This window comes from Rattus rattus, chromosome 2 (assembly GCF_011064425.1).
Source record: "Rattus rattus isolate New Zealand chromosome 2, Rrattus_CSIRO_v1, whole genome shotgun sequence".
NCBI classification, from domain to species: Eukaryota; Metazoa; Chordata; class Mammalia; order Rodentia; family Muridae; genus Rattus; species Rattus rattus.
In genome coordinates, this window is record NC_046155.1 from 44,048,571 (window position 1) to 44,065,888 (window position 17,318).

General features: G+C 45.0%; 1 protein-coding gene across 1 annotated transcript; it reads right to left on the bottom strand.

Annotated features, from left to right (window-relative positions):
* Positions 1-4,917: 4,917 nt before the first annotated feature.
* Ndufb8 (NADH:ubiquinone oxidoreductase subunit B8) lies at positions 4,918-10,003 on the bottom strand. The gene is made up of 5 exons (XM_032892047.1): positions 9,845-10,003; positions 9,463-9,589; positions 8,191-8,290; positions 7,240-7,395; positions 4,918-5,103 (listed from the first exon to the last, which is right to left on the bottom strand). The coding sequence occupies exons 1-5, from the start codon at positions 9,927-9,929 to the stop codon at positions 5,011-5,013; spliced, it is 561 nt and encodes a 186-aa protein (XP_032747938.1). The 5' UTR covers positions 9,930-10,003; the 3' UTR covers positions 4,918-5,010.
* Between the last annotated feature and the right edge of the window lie 7,315 nt (positions 10,004-17,318).

Genomic DNA, 17,318 nt, shown 5'->3' on the forward strand with positions numbered 1-17,318 from the left:
CAAACTTGCTATGTAACTGAAAATGATCCTCCCGTCTCTACTTCGCAAGTGCTTGGATTACAGGTGTGAACCTCCACATCGCATTCATTTTAACTCTGTGATTTTCACTTCTAATATATATATATATCCAAGGTCTCACCCTCATAGGCTACGGAAAGGGCAGAAAGGGAAAGGAAGGAACTTAGAACTTTTAGCCTGTTTAAGCAAGCCTGTCAGTCAGTCTCACCTATAAAGACGGGAGATAATATTACTTCATCTCTGCTGTACTTTCCAGCTCGAAGAAAGTTTGGAGTTGTCAGTTAAGCTTTTTCTGGGAGCTTCTAAATTAGTGAAGCTCAGCTGTATCTTGTGACCAGCGAACTACACTATTCCGTCACCAGTGCCACCTGCTGGTCAGAACCATCCTGTACAGGAGCGCAGCGACCAGCAACAGTGCATTTGACAGGCACAACTGCTAACTGTCCCCGTCAAGAATTCTATAACTTGTCAGTCCGTTTTACACAGAAAACAGCCGGCTACGCTGCAATGTAAACCCCGCGCTTTTAACAATTATATTAATTTAAGCAAACCTTTCGTGACGTGCTTAAACCATTGACGGAAGGAACCGGGGAAATGCGCTTTTCATTCACTTTGCTCTGACGCATCGGTTTATAAGAAAAGCCCTCGTTAGGGTCAGAACAGCCAGAGCAGTGGAGGGATAATGGGGTCGGGGAACCACGATCAGGGAGGACTACCCTTTGAAGGTCATCCCAGCTTCTCACCCGCCAACTGCCATACAAGGCACTTGACAAGTGGCCAGGGCGCGGCGACTGGGTGCGGGCTCCTGGCCGAGTCAAGTCAAGGCCTGGAGAAGAGGAGGCGCGCGCAGTGCCGCTGGACCTCTGCGGGGTTGGGGGACACGGCGTGGCTGGGGGAGCGGGACCTGGTCCATCAGGCGGGTATTCGTACGGCTGTTCCAGAGGCGCGGCAGCCCGGGTCGAGTATCGGCGAGCGGCGAGCTCCCCGGCGCCCTCCCACGGGAGGAGCGGAGCTCCGGGACCCCAGACCCGCGGGGGAGAAAACCCACCTGTACCGAGCGCCCGGGTCAGGGGTCACGGGCGACCTCCTGAACCGGTCCTGTCTCAGCCTAGGGCTTCAGGGCGCACCGCACTGCGGACGGCGGCTGCCTAGGGCCAAAAGTAAATTTGCCCTGGCCACAGCTGGCGACCCGCTGGCGCTCCCTCTGCTCGCTTAGCCGAGCTCCGCAACACTAATCCGCACCGACAGTGCAGAGATTTCCCAGCAGGGCCTGCCTCACTTGCTCTGTGATTGCATAGTTCTGGCGCCCAAAACCAGTACATTCTAGTCTATTCTATTTGAGCCAGGCTCCCCGGATAGCCTGTGTACCGAAAGGGAAAACACTAATTCAATTTATTACATAGTTATTAAAGCGATGGAAGCCCCGGCCCTTAGCCCATGAGCTCTCAGTGTGATCTATTTAGCAAAAAAGGCCATCGAGGCTGTAAATAGTAGTGATGCACACTGAAGTCCAGTAGTAGCGTGTGTCCATACACTGATTAAGGGCTGTGTGTGGAAAAAGAAACGATTACAGACCAGGGACTTCATGGAAGATTTCAGGCACATGACACGAGCATTACTCCTTGCGGCTGAAAGAACACTAGGTGATATTTCAGCAAAAGGGAGGCTGAAGCGGCTAATGGGCGTGCTGGCACTTCCCACACAGTAAATCAAAAAAGACTGGGTGAGAATGAGTGCCGATATATAAATTGTGGGATACCAATTAATTCTGCGGTTAACAGGGAATTACTGAAAAATTTGAGTCAGGGGCACTAGTGGCAATTTTATTTTCTATCTGGCAGTATAGATCCCTTTAGAAAGAAGGGCAGAAGGCAGGGACCCAATTACAAGAGGAATAGAGTGGCCCAGGGACCAGGAAAGAAAGTCTGAATTAATACTGGTGATTGAAGAGAGCTGTATTGGCTCTCCTGATTGAGAAAGGAAAAGATTCAAGGGGCTCGAGAGCCAAGAAGACCGGTGTCACTGATAACAGAGCTAGAAACCCTGAGGCATAGGAACAAGGATGTGAGGATATCACAGATGCTCTTCAGGTTGAAGGAATTGAAGCAGGTGAAGAAACCCAAGTTGATTCAAAAGTTCCACTTGATGCATGAATTGTATGGTGAGCCCTACCTGGGTCACCTCTGAAACTGGGATGCCCATTATCTGATGGGCAGTTCCGAAATCAGACAGAAACCCACGTGTGGCACCATCTATGCCAGGACCACACTCTTGTTACAACTAAACGTTTAACTTTTTTTAATGTCCTATCACAGAAACAGGTGAGCTGGTGGTGGTATGGAGTAGGGGAGTGAACAAGGTCAGTGGCTGACTGGACCTTAGGAGCTGGAGGTGTGGATTGGCTGAGAGAGCGAGCTTGTCCTAAGGCTTAGAACCCTGGTTTTATTTCCCAGCACCACAGAAACCAGTCATGGTGGTGGCTACCTTGTAATCCCAGTACTCAGAAGATGGAGACAAGAGGATCAAAAGCTCAAGTCATCTTCAGCTACCCAGACTTCAAGGCCACCCTGGACTACATCTCTCTCTCTCTCTCTCTCTCTCTCTCTCTCTCTCTCTCTCTCTCTCTCTCTCTCTCAGTATAGTACATATGCAAGGTCAGAGGACACCTTGTAGTAATCGATTGTCTCCTCTAAACGTGTAGGGCCTAAAGATTTAACTCAGGTTGTTAGCCCGTATCTTTACCAACTAAGCCATCTCAGCAGCCTGCAATAAACCTAGAATTCTGTAAAAAAGTAGCATTCTCAGTCCCACTCCCTAACTTTGCACTCATTAACTACCCAGACAACCACTAATGGAGCCCATGTCTAAGTTGTGTGATGTGTTGGTCTGAATAAGAATGGCTCCCAAACGCTCATGTATTTGAATGCTTGTCACCAGGGAGTGGAACTCTTTGAAAGGATTAGAAGGTAAGGAGGCGTGTTCTTGTTGGAGGATGTATGTCAATGGGGGTGGGTTTGAGGTTTCAAAAGCCCATGGCAGGCTCGGTCATCTGTCCCCCACCCTATTCAGGATGTAACTCTCAACTACTTCTCCACTGTCATACCTGCTAGGCTTGCCACCACCACGCTGATAAAGGACCAAGCTTTCAAAACTGTAAGCACACCCCCAATTAACTATTCCTTTAGAGTTGTTACGGTCATGGTTTTTCTTTGGAACAATAAACCGGTGACTAAATCTGACGGGTTTATTTGTACTGATACAGGAGAAACACATTTTCTTATGGTTCAGCTTTCCAAATGAAATGATGCTAACTTAAGAAAACTTTTAATCTCATCCATTGCTACATAGTAAGACTCTGTCAAAGAGCAAACCCCTAAACAGTTTGTTGACTCACTTGAGGCTGCAGATGCACTGACACCCAGGGGTGGGGGTGGGGTCACAGGAAAGAGGCATTGTACTCACATCATACTCTTTGGACATTTCTAACACATAGTTCTACAAAATCCAGAAATGATACACCATTTCTTTTATTTGCTTGAGCCTCAGGAATGAGATACTGTGTTTCCTTCCACCAATTCTTACTCTCCTTGAAAGTTAACAAATGTCTGGTTAGATTCCCTTGAAGCCGGCACACCGGAGACTTTTTAGTGGTTTCACCAGTCACTTCTACTCAGAGCCTTATGGCTTAGACTACAAATATGGCTACTTTGTCCATTATTCCACGAGCACCCGAATGACAGTTATTGCTTTCTTACAAGTTTTAATCTGATCGCTGTACTTTGGGGTTTTGTTGTTGTTTTTGAGACAGGGTCTTCCTACCTTGGTCAGCCTGAAACTCATTATGTAAACAAAGAGATCCACCTGCCTCTGCCCCACCTACCATGCGCTATAATTAGAAGCATGTACCTCAACCAACCTTTTAAAATTTTATGAGTTTGCCTGAATGAGCACCACATGCAGTGTCCCTGGAGGCCAGAAGATGTCAGATCCCCCAGGACTGAGTTACAGATGATTGTGAACCACCATGTGGGTGCTGGGAGAGCAGCCAGTGCCCTTAAGCCGTATTTCCCCATTGAAGCTAGCGTCTTGGGACAGCATCTCACTATCTGGTTTAGAGCTCAGAGATCTGCCTGCTTCCCCTCCTAATGCTGGGATTAAAGCCATCTGACCAAACACTATAAATCTGAGGACTTGTTAACTTACTAAGAAGCTATTTCAGAAAACTTGCTTTGAAAGGAGGAATGAAGAAATTTCATAGCTCCACACCAGGCATCTCCTACTGCTCCATCACTTGAAACACATTACTTTCTTTTAAAACCTAATTATTTAAGAGTTTAAATCAACGGTTTTTGTTTTGAAACAATCTTATTATATACAGTCCAGGATAGCCTCAAATTCACTAGATAGCCTGGACTAGTCCCAAATGCATGAGATCCTCCTGTGCTGGGATTAGAGGCACGCTATTGCTAAAAGTTTTGGGTTGTCTTACTATAGTTGTTTTAAAGCCTTACTATGTAACCCAGACTGGCTTCAAACTTGCAATCCTCCTGCCTCAGCTTCCTGCATGCTAAGATTATAGATGTGCTCCACAAAAATGGTTTTTTTGAAGAAAATGAATCTTGTTCCAAATTGGGAGAGGAGCACACGCCTCCCTTCTTTGGCCCTATACATGGGAAAGGACTGACCCTTTACTATCTGCTGGGTAAATGCAGCTTGAAGCCACTTTCCCAGCCCCAGTGAGGTGACCTAAGACCTTCTCGGGCTCATTTCCTGATCCTCCTTCCCATCCTTCCAATTTCAGAGCAGGAAACAGGAATGCAGATAGGAGGCAAAGAGGGAAGGACAAGCACCCGGCTCCTTGTGGAAGTGACTATTCCTGGGGAAAGGAGACACGGATACCACAGCACTGAGCTTTATTAGGGATTTTATTAAGGTGAAACCTCTAAGAACAAGGAGTCCCATTCAGAGGGCACGAGAGCCCACGGAGCCTCCTCAGATCTCATAGTGAACCACGGGCTCAGGTTCTTTGGAAGGATCACCGCCTCGCTCCAGGTACAGATTATTGTACGGGTACTGCTTCGGACCCTAAGGAAGGACACAAGAGAAGAGAAGGTGCACGTGTCAGCAAGAACAATAGCCAGCCAGTCAGCCAATACCTGACTACACCCTACTTGAGTTCACAATCACGCAGAGCAAATGGGTGTACAGTAGCCTCTGGTCAGACTCTGCGGAGCTAAACTGGCAGAAGGATGCTCTTGCCCTGCTCAACCCACAGCAGAGAGCGCCTCAGTTATGAGAGAAGTAGTGTCTGCCCTGCAAGTGAGCAGTGGAGGCGGGGAGGTCCAGGCCAAGGCTTTCTAAATGAGATGGTGCAGCCATCCATCCTGCTTGTGCGCTCGCTCGCTCTCTCTCTCTCTCTCTCTCTCTCTCTCTCTCTCTCTCTCTCTCTCTCTCGGGGTCGAGACAGACTCAATCTCCTAAGTCACTCAGCCTCTAATGGCTCCACCACTAAAGTGGCCTAGCAAATGAGGCGTGCAGGAGCAGTGGTGGGGGTGGGGGAAAGCAGAGGAGACGCGGCTGGGACGTGCTTTCGGGGCTGCTGGCTTTACCAACAAACAGCTGTCAGAGAACACAGCTCAGAGGGAGGAGAAAAGGGTGATGTGCTTACAGAACTGAAAAATGGAAGCGCCACACTGTTCCCTGCTCTCCTGAAGTGAAGTCAGTACTCACCACAGCCCCACACGCTCTCCAGGAGAGTCCCCAGGGCTTAGCAAGGCTCGTGTCAGTAAACATGCTCTACTAGCTCCCGCAGGACGCTCTCTCTGCCGAGGTAGCACTGGGCAGCCGACTGCAAACACCGTAGCCCCCTGCCTTCAGTTCGTCTCTTCCCAAAACGCCCTGGAGACAGCCCTGAACCTGGCCTAACATCATGTCAGGCTTCTAGTCACAAAGATGGCTCCCTGGTACTGGAGGCAGCTCAAGAAACCCCTGCATCCCTACCCCCCAGCGGTCTGCATCTGGTACATAGCAGAGGTTCTATAAATATTTGTTTGATTAATACACCACTCTGCTGTCAAGTTCAAATCCTTAGCTATGCAATAAAAGCTGCCCAATGGAGCTAATCAGTTCACCTCACAATCTAGTGATCTTCAATTCTAAATGCATTTCATAATTACCTAGACACTGTTGCAAATATTGAATCTAGAACCCTATTGTAGAATCATGGAATTAGGACTTCCAAGAACCAGGCCTGAGGAATATGAATGGATGGGAGTTCTCTAGGAAAACCATGTAGCTGGTTATCTAGGAACTATGTTTTTAATGGCTGATTTAAATTTTTGGATATTTTTATCACATTTATTTAATATCTAGGTGTGTGGGCACACTGAGACCATGGCACTCATGTGGGAGTTAGAGAGCAACTCACAGAAGTCGGTTCTCTCCCTTTTACCATGGGGGTCTCAGGGATTGAACTGAGGTCAACAGGCTTGGCGGCAAGTGCCTTTACCCACTGAGCCATCTCATTGGCCCTATTTTTATATACCACCTAACTCATCATCTGTCCCCCTCCTACTGTTCTCTCTTGTCCCTCATGGTTTCTGTGACCTCCTCACTACCCAGATCCTTTATTTTTTTGGCCCCTAGTTTTAATCCTGCTCCCTCAGTGTAGTTTACCCCACTCTACATTCACTGTGGTGGACACACACAAGCTGTGCCATGCTCGCACACGTGTGCACGTGGTGCTCATTATGTCTTCTACCTAATGGGGTCCTAATACTCCCTTCATGCTGGGAATTATACTTTCTGATGTATAATGTCTTTGCTTATATGGACAACTCTTTCTAGTACCCTGCAGAAAGTCCCTTCATGTGTTCAGTACAGGATAAGGGTTCAGCTCTAGAGTCTTCGACTCAGCCTCGAATGGCCAGTCCCTGAAATATTATATTTTATATAAATAGACTGTCCTCAAATGGAAACTCTGAAGACTAGCGTCCACAGTCTCACCCACTACCCAGTGCTCGTCTGCCTCCTCAGTTACTGTGAACTGTGCAGTAGGACAGAGCAGCGCTCTGATGCCTCCTGTTGGGTAAGGCCCTTCCTCTTCCCCTTTTCTAAAACTCTAGGAAGCCAAACTTGGCACTGGCTAGTTTCCTACCCCTGCAACTTCACTCCCTCAGGAAAGGAGGCAAATGTGCTTTGGAGAGCACATAAGATACTCACCACAGGCTGGTAGGAAGGGAACATGTCCCCTACCCAGAACATGAAAACCATGAAAGCCACGAAGCCGAAGAGATGTTTACACATGACATCCCAGGAAACCGGTGTAGGAGATGTGTCCACACGATTCCTGATGTACATGTCTAGGTCCCAGTGTATCTGTGGCAGAAAGGCACATAACTGTCACAAACTGTTCTTGCAAAAGACAGGTGTTCAACTTGATACAACTGAGAGTTATGTGGAAGAAGGAAACCTCGATTGAGAAAAATGTCTCTATAAGACCCAGCTGTAAGGCATTTTCCCAACTAGTGATCAAGGGTGGGAGGGCCCACTGTGTGTGGTGCCATCCCTGGACTGGTGGTCCTGGGTTCTACAAGAAAGCAGGCTGAGCAAGCTATAGGGAGCAAGTCAGTAAGCAGCACCCTTCCATGGCCTCTGTATCAGCTCTTGCCTCCAGCTTCCTGCCCTGTGTGAGTGCCTATCCTGACTTCCTTAGATGATGAACAATGATATGGAACTGTGAGCCCAATAAATCATTTCCTCCCCAACTTGCTTTTTGGTCCCGGTGTTTCATCATAGCAACAGAAATCCTAACTAAGACAACATGCAATCTAGAATGGCCAGAGCCTGATACAAGGCTTCAAAGAAGCTTTACCCTTCTTAGGGCAATAATCTGAGAGCCAGGTCCAAGACACACAGGGCCAGCCTTAAAGATGAATGCTGGTGCCAATGAAGGCAGGCACGGCAGGCACAATGCTCATAGTACACAGACTTCGGGTATTCCTGTAAGTTCCATCTCACAGGCCACATGCAGAACTTCAGGTCTCAGATCACTGGACCTTGCTTCCTTGAACAGGAAAGCTTAGCAAAAAAAGTACCATTTGCACTAAAGGAAGAATCCCAGGAAAACACAAGGAAATGGAGAATAATCGAAGCTGGTCATGGTTTTCTCACCGGTTCACCCCAGTTCAGCCTGAGGTCTGGGTGGTCCCATTCATACCACGGATCCCTCTCATGCTGTGAGCGGTTAGGGAGCATCGGGTAGTCACCATACCTGAGAGAGAGACAGCAACAACTTCTGGAAAGGGCTGTAGTAGTCCCTGACAGTCGAAAGCCCTCATCCCAAAGATCAGAAACAAATCGACATACATAACTATATCACTTAGGATAGAAGGACTTACCCCAAAATCAAGATGTCTTAGTACTTAACACAGAACCAAAAAAGTCCAAAATATCATTAGAGGTTATGTCAAATCCTGAAACAACATGGCCTTATCTTCATTTACAAAGAAAAGTCACACAACTTGAATTTAGTAATCAATTACTCTTTCACCAGACAACATATAAATACAAAGCCATTCACATTTGTTGGATAAAACAAAATAGGTGCACATTAGAAAAGGCTTTTCTTTGCCACAGCTACAATGTTTCTTAACCACAAATTGATTATTTACCCTCATGCATCAAACACCTCATTGGAGGTCTTGCTTAACTGGGTTCTCCCACTAAAAATCCAAATTCACCTTATACTACCACCCAGGTTGTTCCAGTCCACAACAAAGTGAAAAACAGAAAATGATAAATGGACACCTGTCATAGAAAATGACTGGGAAAAAAAAAGAAAAATGCTAACACAGGAAGTGAAGGTGATGTTTAACCACTATTCATAATTAACTATGTTACATGGATAGAGGACCAGAAGGGACTAAACACCAACTGGAGAACGAAGGTTGACCTGTAATCGTGTAATTTGCTTAACTGTCAATGCCATTTTCATATTCCTAATGGCAAAAAAAAAAAAAAAAAAAAGAGGCAGACATACACAAATATAGAGTACCCCATCCACAACAAGGTTCTCGTGACAGGCCTGGTCACGTGCCTAGATGACAGCACCTGAGCCCAGCAGATGCTCAATCTAAATGAAACCCAGTGCTTTGGACGGAGCCAAGGAAGAATTTCACTATTCAGGAGTCCTCGAGGGAGCTATTAAAACCTCGGCTTCCTCATTTGAGGAAACAGCCTGAGCCAAGGAAAAAAATTGAAATCCTCTCGGCTGCAGCTGCTCACCCACCCACTCCCACCTCCCCCAACCAAGAAAAGCACCCACACTAATGACTCTGAAGGGTCACTAGAAGGATCGGGGAGAAAACGTCAGAGTCGCACCACCCAATCCAACCATCTTCACCCACCACTGCCCCTGATGCGAGTAGACTTCCTCCATCTCACCCCATGCCATCATCTGGGTACGGCTCGTAGTCTTCCACACGCATATTATACTTCTTGGCGGCCGCGGCCCGTTCTTCTGGGGTCCTAGGATATGACCCCGGCATCATGTCCTTGGTCATGTGGAAGGCTGGACACAGAGGGAAGCAGGTCAGATGGGTACGGTTCTTTAGTCACCCACCCAGAAAAGGACTAAGCTGCAGTGACTGCAGAGGTTGCCGTTCCGCACCTGGCCAGACCATAGCAACCTTGTATCCCTTCTTTGGACTCACTAATTCAACTGTACCACCCCCAACCCCAGGCCGGACACCGACGCCACCGTTCCAAGGATGCCTCCCTCCCGAAGCAGCAAACTTCAGGCACCCGCTTCCCACACCGTGCAGACCTCTCCGTGCCTCAAGTGGCACCACGCAGCGGGATGTCCTTTGCAGCCACCGGACTCCCAGGGCCGCAGCCCGGGACGCCGCCATCTTCACCTTCTCCGACGCTCACCCTGCACATGCGCAAAGGCGGATCACGGTGGCTGAGCGGGGCCAAACGCGATCGTTGAAGCTAGCGCTGAAGTCCCGGTGTCAAGCTGGACAGGCTTTAAATACGCTGTAGAGCCTGCGCAGTGAGTGGCTGGTGAAGTGCCAAGATAGACAGCAAGAAGGAGAGAAAACAAAGCTACTACTCATTTGATATTTCAAGTTATAGTATTTCTTTTTTCAGGGCTGCTCCCGCCGAATATCTCAGACAGCTGAGCAAAGTAAAATCAAGCGTCTGTCCTCACACGCACTCATTTTTCACATTTAGCTCTTGGTTTTGTTTGATCCTCTCTCCAAATAGGCTCACCTCTTTCCTTATATACTCAAAGTTGGCTCCTTTCATCTCGGTTGTCTCGGTTCATCTAAATGTCTCAGTCACCTCGCATACAACGAAATACAAAACCAAGCCTATTACTGGAGGAGGCTCTCCTGACACAGCCCCAAACCTCCCATATGTCAGGCAAAACAGATTTCAAACAGAAAGACCATAATTAACAAACTCTTAACACATACTGGAAGGCATGTTTGCATACTATTAAAGTTTCACTTTATTTACAAAAAGTTTGGATATATTTATTGCACATTATGAATGTGCACCTATTTCCCTCAACTCTTCAGACACAATCACTGTAATAGAATCCATTCTCAAATGTATACCACAGCGAAAACACGGACGTGTAGTATTCAACGTATAGATTTGGGGAGGGTTACTGCAGTGCATTTTGTCCTCTTTGTAGAATTGTTAGATGTCATCAGAATTAATTTGACAACATCCGAATTTAACTAATAGCAAGCCTGAGCTACATGAGTTTAAGGCGAATCTGGGCTATCTGAGACTGTCTAGGAATAAAAAGGTGTATAATGATTTCTTTTAATGTACATTACAAAGGTGTGCGGCCATTACTTCTATCTAGTTCTAAAACATCTCATCACTCCCCCAGAGAAATTGCATATCAATTAGAATATTTCCTCTACTTCCACACATTGGCAAACACTAATCTACTTTCTGTTTCTATGTCTTTGCCTAATCAGCATATTCATAAAAATGGGATCTTCTTACAATAGCCTTTCTATCTTCCTCATAATGTGAATATGTTCCAATATGTATTAATATGTCATTTATTTTTTTGAGTAAATGACAATCTATCGTGTACTGTGTACATTTATCGATTAATGAACATTTCAGTTGCTTTCACTTTGGGGCTGTTGTGAATAATGCTACTATAAATATTCTTGTACACATCTTTTTGTGAGTTTACATAGCATTTTTTTTTTGTGGGTTTGTTTTGCTCTTTGGTCTTATTTGCTGGCTCCTTGAGGCAAGGTTTCACTCTGTGACTCAGGCTGTCCTTGAACTCACTTGAAGCTCAGAATGGCCTCAACTTCAAGCCACTCCTGCCTTGGCCTACCAAGTGCTGGGATTACAGGGGCACACGTCATATCAAACTTGGACACACGTTTTCAACTCTCTCGGCTATGTCCTTAGAATAGATCTGCGCACTCGGGATACCTCGTATGATTTACTTTCTGAAAAACTCCCAGGTTGCTTTTCAAAGCAGCCGCACCATTTCCCATTCCTCCTGGCAGCACAAGACTCTGTGGCTTCCTGTCCTCATCAACGCTTGCTACTGACTTTTTTGTTATAGCTAGTTCTATGGATGTGGCTGGATCCTTTCTTGCTCTGATTGGAGACCGGGAACTTTTGACAAGGATGGAGATTTCTCTTTTACATTCCCAAATGCTGAGAGCTCCAAAGTTGAGGGGTCCATGCTTGGTGATGGTCTCCTGGAATGCCATTTGGTGGCACAAACAGGAGGTGAAGGGCAAGGGGTCACATGCAAAAGCATCAGTCGAACTCCCAGTCTCAAGCCCTTTTATGTTGTTGTAATTATATAAAAGTAAAACTGTAACGTTTGGTCTTTTACCCTGCTAGGTCCTACACCTCAGTGCCCCAGATATCTGCTAGATATCTTGGCGGAAACACAGCCCAGCCACACACTTTCTTACACTCAAACTCTCACATAAAAGAAAATGCAACTCAATTAATGTGAAAACAATCCAGCATCTAGATTTGGCAGATCCACCCTACACTGTCCTATTCCTAGTTCCCAAATCCCTCATCCCTTGCACCTTTTATTTGCCAAGTCTCCAGCTTCTTCTGCCATGACGACTCTCTCCTCGCTTCTTCTCTTTCTCCTCCCCTGATTCCTCTAACTCTTCTCAGTTCCCCATCGTGCCTCTAAACTGTCCCCTTTTCCACCTAGCTTCCTTCTCTTCTCCCTCACTCTCTCAACTCTTCCATCCTTTCCCCTCCTGCTCAGGTTCCACTGGCTCAATGTCGCCAACTGTCCTCTCTCAACCTATTCTCTGAATCTAATCCCCCTCTCGCTCCTGACTCCTCCCTCTGCCCAAATCTAGCGCTCTTGCCTTGAGAACTCCAAGGCAAACCACAACATTTCCCCCTTTTTGTCCAGTTAAAAAACCTTTTCCCTATACATATGTGAACTAAGTATTATTCTTACCATTCTGCAATTTATAAAACCAACAATACGCTGATCACCCAGTCCATCAATTCTGTTCATTAACCATGTCATCTATATTATATCTTGGCTAGCTTGTATACTATCTGATAACTATCCAATAAAATATGAATATTCAGATTTATACAGCCTGATAGGTTATGAGACTATAATCAGTCTTCAACCCCGTCAGAAATCTGGGAATGACCAAATATCTATACACATAGGAAGCCTAACACGGCTTCCAGAACTGAGAGGTTGTAGAGACAAATCTCCACTAGCACAGTCCCCTGTTAGCAACATGTGAGCATAAGTCTTCAGCCTTCTTGCCCAAAATCAACTGACAGACTCTTGAAATGCAGATTTTGAAGGGCTGATCACTCTGACTTGGCAGAGTTTATTAGTCAACTATTCTGCATAATTTGTCCTTTTCTGGACAGTATTAGTCTGCAGATGAAACAGGCAGTTTTGTCCAGTTGCTGCCTAGCCACAAAGTATTGCCTCACCTGGAGGTAGAGATGTTCACATTCTTCATTAAATCCACCAAAGGGTAACTGTTAGGAGCAGATATGTCTCAACAAAAGATAAATAACCTTAAATCTCAAATTTTGTGGATTTTTGACGTTTTTGAAAACCACCTATCTATATAAGACAATCTGTTCTGTTGTCTTTATATCTTAATAAAATCTTGAAAGTTCTTTCAAAAAATCAGAGCCATTACTTTGCTATTTGGATCTTAACTCACAGGTGTAATCAATTCAGAAGTTTGTAACGACAACAATAGAAGGACTGGCTCTAAACCTTGTACTTTTAAACTCTTTTGACAAATAAATTCTATACCAAAGCAAAGATATGATTTCAGCTTAGTTACCAAATGAGATTATGACTGTACAATTCAATCTAGCTAATTCCTCCCTGTTAAATTACAACCAATTTTCAATTCCTCATAAAAACAACTTTAGAATAACCATTTTCAGCCCCCCAAAGTCCAGGGAATTGGGGTGACGACTCCTCCATAACTTCTTCAAGCTGTACATGGGCGTTGAGATATCCTTGGGGGTAGGGGGTAGGAAGAATGAAGCAAATGCTGTAGCTGATGTGTCCTGACTGGACCCAGCTGAAAGTCCTTGAGACCAGGATTCCAAGTAGGTAGGCACGCTCTGTAAAATACAACTCTCAAGACAAAAGTTTAGAATCGAGATATCTTTTTGTTTGATTCTCCTGAATAAATTTTTCAGGTGGTCTACCTCTATCAAATCTGATCAGTATGACTCTGTGAGGTTTCCAAAGCCTAATCACATTTTTTAAAAGCACAAAGACAAAATCTTTCTCCCAAAATACTGTGTTCCTTAGTCTGAAACCAGAAAAGCTTGTATCTTGCACTCTCTCCCAGAGTAATAATATAATCATAAAACTCAAAGTCACACCCATCATGAATATTAAACAATTTCTTTAAAAAAGATGTAAGCTAAACAATGAGCCTGATAGCCTTTGTACTCTGTAATATCGGGAAATTATCCCAAAATATATCCATCTGTTGGGAATTTAACCCAAAATATATCCATCTGTTGGGAATTTAACCCAAAATATATCCATCTGTTGGGAATTTAACCCAAAATATATCCATCTGTTGGGAATTTAACCCAAAATATATCCATCTATTGGGAATTTAACCCAAAATATATCCATCTGTTGGGAATTTAACCCAAAATATATCCATCTATTGGGAATTTAACCCAAAATATATCCATCTGTTAAGCTCCCTACCCGGAGTCACAGATTTTTCTTTAACCTCAATAACTTCTAAAATATATGCCTGCATTCACTCTCCTTGGTGTCACAGACATTTCATCACAACTCTCTACTTGGAGTTAATGACCAATTTTTCCCTATCCAAGCTCTGAACCGTGGATGAAAATCCCCACCTGATTCAGGTATTCTCTTTACTCTCTTCTTTCTAAAAACAAACTCAATCACCTTTTAATAATACCTGTAATTAAGAAGTAGCTTGTGACTACAATGGGGCCCTGTGACTTGAACTCTTCCCCTTAGGTTTCACCTCTTAATACTTACATTGGGGGGTAAATTTCCAATACTTATCTTTTTACAGGAACACAAGTAAACCATAATAATAGTATCTCATTTTTCATTTGCTTAACATTGATGACTACTGATGTGTAGCAAAGAGAATGAAAAACTAAAGATAAAAATGGTGTGTGTGTGTGTGGGGGGAATAGGTTAATCTTCAATTTGGTGGCATTTAGAATCAACTGTAAACAAGCCTCCGGGCATCCATGGGGAATTGTCCAGATTAAGTTAATGGGGCGGGGCATATTCTAAACGTAGGCAGCATTGTTCTGTGGGGTGGGACGGAGCTGAGGGACAACTTTTATCACTCTGTGCTTCCTGACAGTGGGGTGCAATGTGATCAACTCTCTCAAGCTCTGGCCACCATAACTTCCTGCCCTGGCGGCCTGACCCTGAGAACTGTAAGCTAAAGTGCCCCCCACCTCTCACCCGGCATGCCATCTTTGCCAGTTTTTTGTTTTGTTTTGTGTTGTGGGTGTGTGTGTGTGTGTGTGTGTGTGTGTCTGTGTTCTTTTCCCCAGCCTTCAGTAACTAATACAGGAGGGAAGGAAGGATCCCTGAGACCAGAACCAAAAACATACGCTGATGTAAATGAGTAGACTATATGAGAAAGGACTCAAGAATCCTCTTGCTTTTTTTCCCCCTGTGATTCTTTTCTTTCTGTGAAGAAAGATCTCACCACTCACCATGTGCCTAAGGCTAACCTCAAACTCATTCTGCTCCTGCCTAAACTTCTGATGTGCTTGAGAATTTTGGCCTGGGCCACCACCCCTAGCTGGGAATCCCCTTTCTGCTCTCCTCCAAGAATTGGATTTCCTTTATATGCACCTTGTTAAACAAGCCGTGTTTGCACAAATGATTCTTTTATTTCCTAAGAACAGAAATTCTACGACCTTTCAGACAGTTCCTTCTTATGTAACAAATTGGCCTCTTCTCCCCTGAGCATCTTTTCATATGTGTTTTGGCCATGATAGCTCTTCTCTGGAGAAGTACCTGTTCAAGTCTTTTGTTCATTCTTAACTGAGTTTTATTTTTTATTGTTGATTGTTGTTGGAACTCTGGATACAGTTTCTATATTAGATATATGATCTGTAAACATTCCCCCTAAGCACACTCTGCTTCCTTCCTTCCCTCCCTCCCTCCCTCCTTCCCTCCCTCCCTCTCTCCCTCCCTTTCTTCCTTCCTCTTGTTAAGACAGAGTCTCCAGACTGTCCTTAGACTTGTATAACTCAGGTTGACCTCCAACCTACCTTTTCCTGTGTCTACCTCCCAAGCCCTGAAGTTTCAGACACGCACTAACTACCATGGCTGGTTTGTATGGTGCTTGGCAGCAAACCCAGGACTTTGTGCATGCAAGCAAGCACTCTACCAACTGGGATATATCACCATTCCTTCTTTTTACTGTCTCCATGATGTGCCTTGGCACTCTGCTTTTATCATGGAAAGTGTTGTGTTAAAGCCTGTTAAAAGACTGTACTCTTGAAAAGCTGGGCGGTGGTGGCTCATGCCTTTAATCCCAGCACTCAGGAGGCAGAAGCAGGCAGTACTCTGTCAGTTCAAGAACAGCCTGGTCTACAGAGCAAGTTCTAGGATAGCCCACCCCCAGGCCTTTCAAAAGTAAATCTATTTAGCTATGGTGTGTAAACCTTTTTGTATGGTGCTAGATTTGTTTTGCTAGGGACTTTTGTATGTCTATTCATAAAGGATATTAATCTGCTTTCCCTGTCGTTTTCTCGTTTTGATATCTGGGTAATGCTGGCCTCATAGAATGAATTTGGAAGTCTTCCCTTCTCCTCCGTTTCTGAAGATTGTTAGAAATTCTGTTTTAAGTGTTTGGTAGAATTGATCAATAAATTCATACTGTTTCAGGATTTCTTTATGGGATTAAAAAATTCTTAATGAGAGGCCCTTGTTCCTGTGAAGGTTTGATGCCCCAGTGTAGGGGAATGCCAGGGCGGGGAGGTGGGTGGGTGGGGAAGCACCCTCATGGAGGCAGGGGGTAGGGGAATGGGATGGGGAAGTTCTGGCGGGGAAACCTGGAAAGGGGATAACATTTGAAATGTAAATAAAGAAAACATCCAATGAAAGAAAAAAGATTTAAGTAAGAAAAAGAGTGACATATGCAGAAAAATCAAATAATACTAAACAAAGAGGATTATTTTCTGGTGTACTAGCTGGTTTTGTGTGTTAACTTGACACAAGCTGAAGTTATCACAGAGAAAGGAGCCTCCCTTGAGGAAATGCCTCCATGAGACCCAGCTGTAAGACATTTTCTCAACCAGATATCAAGGGGGGAGGACCCAGCCCACTGTGGGTGGTGCCATCCCTGGGCTGGTGATCTTGGGTTCTGTAACAGAGCAAGCTGAGCAAGCCAAGGGAAGAAAGCCAGTAAGTAACATCCCTCCATGGCCTCTACATTAGCTCCTGCTTCCTGACCTGCTTGAGTTCTAGTCCTGATTTCCTTTGGTGATGAACAGCAACGTGGAAGTGTAAGCTGAATAAACCCTTTCCTCTCCGACTTGCTCCTTGGTCGTGATGTTTGTGCAGGAATAGAAACCCTGACTAGGACTTCTGGAATTTATTTTACTTTTTTTTTTTTTTTGAAAGGGCTTCTAGACTGGTGGTCTTCCTGCTTCAGCCTCTGGAGTAGTTAGAACTATAAGCCCTTGATCTTCTCTAGATTCTGAATGAATTCCGTTTGCCATTTATCATCTCTCTAAGCCTT

Excerpts from the sequence above, each read along its gene's own strand:
- Ndufb8 (XM_032892047.1), bottom strand. The coding sequence starts at position 9,929 with ATGGCGGCGTCCCGGGCTGCGGCCCTGGGAGTCCGGTGGCTGCAAAGG. Across the intron at positions 8,291-9,462 it reads TACCCAGATGATGGCATGGG|GTATGGTGACTACCCGATGC; the intron begins GTGAGATGGAGG and ends TCTCTCTCTCAG. Across the intron at positions 7,396-8,190 it reads GGCTGAACTGGGGTGAACCG|ATACACTGGGACCTAGACAT; the intron begins GTGAGAAAACCA and ends TTTCTGCCACAG.